This window comes from Benincasa hispida, chromosome 4 (genome assembly GCF_009727055.1).
Source record: "Benincasa hispida cultivar B227 chromosome 4, ASM972705v1, whole genome shotgun sequence".
NCBI lineage: Eukaryota > Viridiplantae > Streptophyta > Magnoliopsida > Cucurbitales > Cucurbitaceae > Benincasa > Benincasa hispida.
The window spans coordinates 45702483-45712089 of NC_052352.1; the positions used below are offsets into that span (position 1 = coordinate 45702483).

The following is a 9607-nucleotide window of genomic DNA, read 5'->3' on the forward strand; positions in this document are numbered from 1 at the left end:
TAAGATGCATTACTACTGTATTGAATTGCAAGACTTTTCTCTAGTCTCTTTTTTATCTTTTGTTTGGAACCGTCCTCTAGCTTTCTTTGTACACCTTCCTTTCACTTTTGAATGAAATCTATTGCTTTTAGGATATGATGAAGGTGCTAAATGGAGTTGAGATATCTCGATGAGCCTCCCGATCCCTCTTTCTTTAGTATTTTGTTAAGAAAACACAAATTCATGGAAAATTATTGATTCTAGAAAAAGTTTCTATATGATTATTATTTTTTTTTTAAATATAAAGAAAAGAGGCCAATGAATTTTCCATCCAAATTTCCTAATTTTTTTAATATATGTGGACCAAACGCCAAAAAGATTAGCTTCCTCAGTGATGGATCTCAATATCGTTGCCGATGTTTGGATGGTTTCAGAGGGAATCCATATCACCCTCTAGGTTGTCAAGGTAAAAACTTTATTTATCTCTGAATTCTAATCTATTTTTCAATTTTATGATCAATGAGATGAAATAGATAGTTAAAAGTATTGATATAATATTGAAGGAAAAAAAATTTTAAAGTTAGTTTGAATATAGTTTCCATTGTAATGATCACTGAGATGAGAGATGGATGATTGATTAAAAGTTTTTTTTTTAAAAAAAAATCGTTGCTCAGTTTTCAATTAATATATTATTTCTTAAATTTTAATATGTTAAATTTTTTACCACTAGTTTTGAGTTTAGTTTTCATTTGGCACTTAAATTTCTAGATTTTAGGATTTTATAACACAAATGCTCACTTTTTGTTCTTAGCATTAAATTTTTATTTATTAATTTAAAATAAAGGTAATTGAAATGAGTAACATTTTTAGGGATAATAACTAAGTATATAATAACATTTTAAAAAAATTACAAATATAGCAAAGTTTATCAATGATAGATCAATTTCTATCGTTAATAGACTCTTACCAACTATATGATCTATCACTGTAGACTCATACCGGAAATATCGTCTATAATTGATATACTATATAAATTTTGTAATTTTTGTGATTTTTTTACATTATGTTATATTTGTTGATATTTTCAGCTAGATTGTTATCTTCTTAATTGTCCATTAGAATGGTTATGAGGTGATTTTTCCAATTAAAATAATAGTAGCAAAAAATGAGAAAATTAAAAGGATATTGTCCTTTTAGAAACTATTTAGGAAAATATGGTTGTTTTCAGACTATTTGTAAAAATATTGTTTTTTTTTCAAATAAGTTGAGGGTTGAAAATTCGACCTAGATAGATCGAATTTTGAATCATCGACCTTCCTTTCATTTGTACGTCGAACTTTGAACCCTCGACCTTGTCCTTCTAATATTATTATTGAGCCTGTTTAATTATCATTCCGGAGACCTTTCTCTATCAAAAGATCGTATTTCTAAATTTTCATAAGTTCCCCCTGAAATTCTTTCTAAAGCTTGTTGAATAATTTTTACGGATTCTGTCATCTCAGCAAGTCTGACTAAATAACGAGCTAATGAATCTCCTTCTTTTTGCCACTGAACTTCCCAATCAAATTCGAGAGCGAGATTATGAGAGAGAGCGAGTTTTTGAGAGAGTGAGAGTTTGAGAGAGCGAGAATACCGTACAAATTTCTTTTTTTTTTCTTTTTTAATTATTACACATTCCACCTTTTTCTTTCTTTCTTCCTTTCTTTTTTTTTAATTTTTCATTTTATAAAAAAATTTCTAAAAAAAAATTATTATTTTATTTTAACTCTAAAAAATAAATTAAAAAAAATAATAACTCATAAAAATAAAAAAATGAAATTAAATATCTCATTTATTATAAAAATAATTACAAAAAACAATGTGTCCCACAAGCGGACGTCATCGATTTCGAGCTGGTTGTCGTCGTCGACTTCGAACTTGAGGTTGCTCAGGTTCTTCTTGATGTTGCCCTGGTACCTCTGCAGACCTTCATAATATAAATATTCATTATGCTCTCCACGACCTCGACCATGTCCATGCAGGTATGAAGACGAAGGACCAGCCTCTGAGTCATAATGTCCTGAACCAAATGCTGGCATCATCATCATCGGACTAACATAATCAGTTTGACTCTGCGTCTGCATCATAGGGGGCAACTCTTCCACATTATGTGCAACCTCACAAACTCATCCTCTTCCCGAACAGGTTCTCTACGTCTAGGAGCTGGTGAGGAACAATAGGTATATCGTACATAAAATGAATTTCCTCCATATAGCTTTGGTTGTCACTACATATAGCAAGAACCTGGTTCGGATCATTCGCAACCTCACGGAGTCTACTGTTGTTCGATCTCTGTGAATTATTAAACAATTAGACAATATTTAAAATAAATTTAAATTAAAAATAATTAGATAATATTCATTCATTTACTAGATGACCTATAGCTACTTTCGAACGAGTGATGTAGCGCATTGTGATATTATTATTTACCAATGAATATATTCTAAGTGACATCTGTGTCAAACTGTCAAGAGAGACCCAACTGCAATAAACCTTGCACGATAGTGCCATCGCACTACCAAATGTGCAACTTTTTTAGACCAATCTTCAGTCCTTAGGTCAATATCATGCAGTATGGGTTCAGTATTACAAGGCGATGGGACATCCTGCTAAAAAACCGAATTGTCTCATCACCCTGTCAGGAAGATGCCACTCACCAATGTGAAAATATATGAGATGACTTATCGTCCGCCATATGTTTGACCATTCGTACAAAAATTAGACAAAGTATGCATAATAATTTTGTATGGCTCCCAAATAACCTGAAACACAAAATATTTTATTAGAGAATATTAAAGACAAATACAATAAAAATGTGAATAAATAAATCAATTAGGTTTAGTGTAATGTACGTGTTCAGGTTGAAGCAGATCAAACATGTATCTATACTGGTTGACTACATGTGTGGCTATCCTAGTCACACAAAATTTGTCTCTCCACCTAAATTTTTAAAATTGATAATTTTAGAATTTAAATTAACTAGACTAGTGATATAAAAATTAAATTGAATTAAAACAACATACCGAGAATCGTAGGCTCGTCCAACTAATTGAGCGTCATTAACATGATGTAGCTGTGGAGTCATTGTTGGAAATCACTCCCAAGCCCATAGTTTGCAAAAGTATGAGAGGCCCAACTATCTCTCGAACCTCAGGTCTTATTGCTTTGCATAGTTGTCTATACAACTATGCCAAGCATCTCCACCCCACGAATACCACCCCGCATCATGGAGGTTAGCTAACAGTGGCAGGAACATCAAGTGAACAAAATGACTTGATTTATCTGAAAACAGACTAACACCATCATTTGTAGTATATAATGCTCGTGCATATCTTATGACGGTTTCCTCGTCTGCTTCATCTGTGAGCTCACAGAATTGTATTTTTAACCATATTAAAAACTTAACCTCGATCCTTTAATCTTGTCGGCAGGTGGGGTCCATCGAGGTACAGTTGACAAACTTCTAACCAGTTATCGTACATCACTCCGGTGACCGGCTCACCGTCAACAGGTAACCCAACACACTTCTATGTCTTGTAGAGTGATAGTGCACTCTCTAACAGATATATGAAATGTATGCGTCTCGGGCCTCCATCTCTCAACCAAGGCTGATCAGATGCTAGTCCAACTGAATAAATCCTAATCTGGCAACCCCATAGAACCCAGATGTGTGCAGTAGCAGTAGTATTCGAGTGTGGAGCGGAATAGTGCACTGGAGAACTGCCTCTCGACGTCTGCAAGATATTTCTCCAGTAGTACGATCTCGCCATACAATATATGATCGATGAATGGACTGGTCGTAACAAACATCGGGATCAACGGGTCCTGGTTTAAAGCCATGATCTGAAAAAATATATATATATATTAAAATTGACTATAATTGAATAGTAGAGAAAGTGTGAGGGTAAAGAATAATGTAAAAAACTCACGCATTTGAAGAATGTTATCTTCTTTTCTCGAAAAACTCACACTCCAATGCATCCCTTATTTCTTCTCTTCTTTTTTCGAAATAGTTCACGCATTTGAAGAATGTTATCTGAGCAAGAGTATTTATAGGCAACAATCGAGCTCCTTTGAGGACTCCATTTATGCACTCTGATAGATTTATCGTCATCCACCCATATCTGAATCCTCCATCATGTGCTCGAGTCCATTGCTCTAAACTAATGTTGTCAAAAAAACTCAGACACCTCCGATTTATTCCTTTGATATCTTTAATTGCTTTGTTGAACTTTTGAATTTGAAATTGACACTGGCATGATAAACATAATTTTCAATGAATTAAATTTATACTTTTTATTGAAGTTGCTGACGATATGTCGTAAGCAGAAATGATGATGACATTTCGGTCCCGTCCAACCATTTGCTGGGTTGTTCACTGCTGCAATTATACCAGCATGTCGATAAATTAAACACACCTCTTCGTGTATTACAATTTCTGTTAGGTGTTTCATACTTAGTGATCTTGAACAAGCCATCATACCGAGCGATACTATTCATGTAACAAGTGGCAAGCATTCGGCATTTCATGCTCGCATTTTATGGCCGTTTGCTCACATTTTATATATGAACTACGAAGTTTTATTGAGGACTATTACAAATTGTCAACGTATGCTGAATATTACTCTTTTCAATTTCACCTGTACCGCATGAAGATTACTGGATCACGCACCCTAATGTGCCCATCTTACATCCTGATCCATCGTTGTTGAGAAGACCTGGTAGACCGAAAAGTTCATGTTATCACAACGAGATGGATTGGACAGAACCAGCCACTCAACAACGATGTGGATTTTGTAACCAATTAGGACAAAATCGAAGGAATGTCCTTCGTAACTAAGACGGGCTCCAGATAGTTAGGGATTGAATAATAAATATTTTTTTTATTATATATTCATTTTATTGTATATTCAATTTTTTTATTATAATTTATTGTATATTCAATTTTTTATAATAATCTACTGTATATTCATTTTTTTTAATCAATAAAGTTTTACATTATATAAATCTAATATATTCAATTTATAGTATATAATCTAATATATTCAATTTATTGTCTAATGATTATTCAAATAGTATAAAATATCTAATATATTCAATTTGTTGTCTAATGATTATTCAATTATAATATAATAATCTAATATATTCAATTTGTTGTCTAATGATTATTCAATTATAGTATAATAGTCTAATATATTCAATTTATTGTCTAATGATTATTCAATTATAGTATAATAATCTAATATTATTAATTATAGTCTAATAATTATTCAATTATAGTAATGATATTAGCTCTTTTTTTCTCTTTTTTATATTATATTTCTATGGAAAGTTCAAATAAAGTGAAGACTCTCGCTCTCTCCTAAGATCTCTCTCTCGCTCTCTCTCAATATCTCGCTCTCTCTGTTATTGTTGTTATTTTTCCATTAATGATTACTATCTTTCATTTCTTTTGGAACAATCACAAACACTTTTTTTATTATGGATTTACTACTAGAAACTCAATGCGTAATCTTAGCATTCAATGTGTATTCCTGAATAATCTCATTTTTCAATTATTCAACCATTTCATTTTACCAAGTTCAATGTTAGTCAGATTAGTCAATATAAACTAAACCTTGCTCTCTCCAACATTCTCGCTTTGAATCTCGCTCTCTCCTTAATCTGCTTCAGCCCACTTATCTTCTTAATCGCTTTGAAGTTTTGACATGTGTGTAACCTTCGACAACCTAATATACAAAATTTTGTTCGTAGACAAAGCTATTCGGAATTGTCTTTCATTCCAAGGCATAACTTGTATCCATATGCTTCATATTCACCTGAGTTTGCTCCCAGAATATAGCCATCCCCACCCCCTCACGTCAATCCACTAGCCTCCGTCTAATTCGAAATGATAACAAAATGCATAGGTTGTAAAAGCACTCGAGTACACAGATACATATAGTATACCATCTCATTACTTTATTTTCTCTATGAGGGAAAAAGAAAAGTAATAAACCTGCAATCTCGAGGGTGGATGTGTGTCGAAACTTCAATCTTTAACAAACCTAAGGGAGATTCGCGAGATTTCCCTTGTCGAGAGTTGAAGTTTCGGCTATGTATTGTTTCCAAGTTTTTTTTGTTTCGTCGAGTTCTCAACCTTCGACCTCCACATTAGTCGAGTTCTCAATGTTCGACTTCTAGCCTCGAACTCCCAAAACAACAATATTTCTCTAATAAGTTTCAAAACAACAATATTTTTTCTAATAAGTTTTGAAAACAAACATATTAATATTAACAGTCCAGCAAAAAATCAACAAAAAGTAATTTAATTATTTTAAATAAATAAAAACGATATCAACTCAAATGATTAACAGTTAGTTTTTCTTTTTTCTTTTTTTTTTTCTTTTTCTTTCTTTTTTCTTTTTTTTTTTTTTTTGAAGATTTTACTGGTGAGTACAAGTGATGAACTCAGGAGTAGGGATAGTAAAAGTGTAAAAATCTTAAATTTAATGACTAAATGAACTCAAAAGCTACGAATAAAAGTGTTTATTTTTAAACGGACGGGCAAAAAGAGAATCATACTTAACAAAAAAAAAAAAAAAATCCTAATCTTAAATTTTATGTAATCGATAAATTAACTTTAAACTTTTGATTTAAGTGGGGACTAAAAAATGGGTAAATTTACAATCAGGTGAAGTTTTAGGGTTTAGTTAATATTGTTGGTTGTTCAATTTTGGCACATTTTCAGATGTAGATGAATGCAAGGAAGGGCTGAATGATTGCGTAGATAAGCATAGGTGTGTTAACACACGTGGAAACTATACCTGCAGTTGTCGTAAGAACTATAAAGGAGATGGAAGAAAGAGCGGAAAAGGATGCAATCCAATTCAAATCAATAAAAGCTTCACTCAATACATGATCAGTGAGTTTATTTTTTCTATTTTTGATCATCTCTTTGTTACAAAAATATTATTCGTTGCTGAAATAAATTGTAGGATGTACGGTAGGGCTAACAGTTTTAGTGATTGGGTGCACATTTTTATGTTTGGGTTATGCAAAGTGGAAGCTCATTCAACAGAAGAATAATTTCTTCAAGAAGAATGGAGGCTTGGTGCTTCAACATCTTTCTCAGTCGCAATCACAGGTGGATACGTTCAGAATTTTCACCCATGAAGAGTTGAAGAAGGCAACAAACAAGTTCAATGACAGTGCAGTGGTGGGAAAAGGTGGCTTTGGCACCGTTTACAAAGCCGTCTTAGACGACGGTTTGATAGTCGCAATCAAGAAATCAAAACTACTTGACCAATCTCAAACTGACCAATTCATTAACGAAGTCATTGTTTTGTCACAAATCAACCATCGCAACGTCGTCAAGCTAATAGGGTGCTGTTTGGAGACAAAAGTTCCTTTGTTGGTCTATGAGTTCGTAACCAACGGCACTCTCTTTGAACACATCCACAACAAAATCGACCATGCTCCTCTTTCCTGGGAAATTCGACTTAAGATAGCTTCAAAAATTGCCAGCGTCCTCGAGTATTTGCATTCTTCTACTTGTATTCCCATCATCCACAAAGATATCAAGTCTTCTAATGTACTTTTAGACCATGATTACACTGCAAAACTGTCTGATTTTGGAGCTTCGAAGCTGGTTCCACTAGATCATACTCAGCTATCCACAATGGTGCAAGGGACACTTGGATATTTAGACCCGAGTACTTGTTGACAAGTGAATTGACGAAGAAGAGCGACGTGTACAGCTTTAGAATTTTGGTTTTTGAGCTTATAACGGGAAGGAAGGCAGTGCGTTTTGATGTGCCAGAAGCCGAAAGAACTCTAGCTAAGATAGCCCTGTGTGCGATGAATGAAAATCGTTTCGAAGAAATTGTTGAGGAGGGATTGGCAACGGAAGCAAATATTGAGGAGATAAAAGAAGTGGGAAAGCTAGCAAAAGAGTGCGTAAGAGTAAAAGGTGATGAGCGTCCTACCATGAAGGAGGTGGCTTTGGAGTTGGCGGAGCTGCGAATGCTACATGCTTAACCTTTTTCAACATGTTAAATGGAACTTAAGACTTGTTTGGATGTTATTTCCCTTTGCATTTTCCCCATACTTTTCCTTTATGTTTTGTTCGTATTGTATTTGCCCTTTTATGTTCTGTTATGTAATAATACATCTAGAATCCTTAGTATCAGTGCTATGGTGGGTTCCATTTTCAATTATTCTCTTCTACAACTTTTGTCTCACTTTTACCAACATCATATCACAGCTTCAGATTCTTTAATTTCTTTTTGTTTTCTTCCATGGCAACTCCATTGTCCTCCTTTACCGAAGGTCAACAACCACCTCTACTTCCGCTAATAACCTCCCAAATTTCCACAACTCCGGCTACCACCATGTCTGTCGATGTTACTAGCTCTTTCGGCAACACCAAGGCCATCAATATGCAAACCAAATCTCCACCCCAAATCTTCAATCTACAGTTCCTAATATTCGAATCCTAATAGATACCCTAACCCCTTTGGACCGTCGTATTATCCAACGTCTTCTTCTGGGTTTATTTTTCGGGCCACTCATTTCTAGCTCTCTTTTTCCTAAACCTTCATCTCTTACCTCAACCCCTATGGACCTTATTATCGCTACAGTGTTGACGGATTCAACAACGGCAGGATCTTGGTCCACCAAAATTTTTAGATGCAGCTCATACTCAACCTAATGCTTATTATGGTATTTGGCAATGTTTTAGTCGCAATATTATGGGCTAGATTTTTTCTTCTCTAGCTAAAGATAAAATTGGTGAAATGTTTGATTGTGAGAATAATTGTTTTCGAAAAAAGTGATAGGATGACTCGTCACTCGTTATGTGGATGTTAAACAAAAAGCACTAGCAAAAACTATAAGAACAAAAGTATAAATAGCAACTAAACAAGTAAAGACACACAGCAGTTGGTAACCTAATTTGGTGATAAACACTTACGTTTGGGGGCAGAGTGTTCCTAGGAAAGATAATCCACAAATATTAAAGATTTAAGTAGTTTATAACGTAGTACTTATCTATAATACACCAACTACTAGAGTGGTTCACGTAGAGCTTAATTCATACGTCATGCAGGCTTCCCCTAGATTTGAGAGTCCCTTTCAATTGAACTTGTGCTCCCTCCAAGTATATTAATATTAGCATCTGACATTTCAGTACCTGACAGTGTGTGAGACTCCTCTCAACTTGATTATCTTCCTCTAGAATCAGTGGACTCTCTTCATTTACCAATCTTAGGTCCTCCTAAGATAGAGAACTCCTTCTCTTAAGCTGAGTCATAGGCTCCCCCTAAGACTGAGAATCCCTTCTTTGGCAACAATGACTGAGGCTCCCCCTAAGACCGTGAAACTCTTCGATGTGTTGCTCAGCAGATGAAGAACATGCACAGTGGAATAGTGAGCAAACGAGCAAGAATATATAGAATAGTTTAGCTGAATTATAGATAACATCTTGATCAATTAAACAAATGTGACAACCTTAAAGGGTCTGTAAAACCCACTTTAAATCATCGAATTAAAAAAGGAACGTATCTGAGTAAATATCACAACCAGATAATTCCAGATATGAAAAATATTT

General features: G+C 34.1%; 1 protein-coding gene across 1 annotated transcript; it reads left to right on the plus strand.

Moving 5' to 3' along the window:
* The first annotated feature begins 297 nt into the window (after positions 1–297).
* Positions 298–8037, plus strand: LOC120076222 (wall-associated receptor kinase 2-like). The gene is given in 4 exon segments (XM_039029986.1): positions 298–445; positions 6749–6922; positions 6996–7709; positions 7712–8037. Coding segments are annotated over 4 exon segments (1362 nt in total).
* Positions 8038–9607: the final 1570 nt, after the last annotated feature.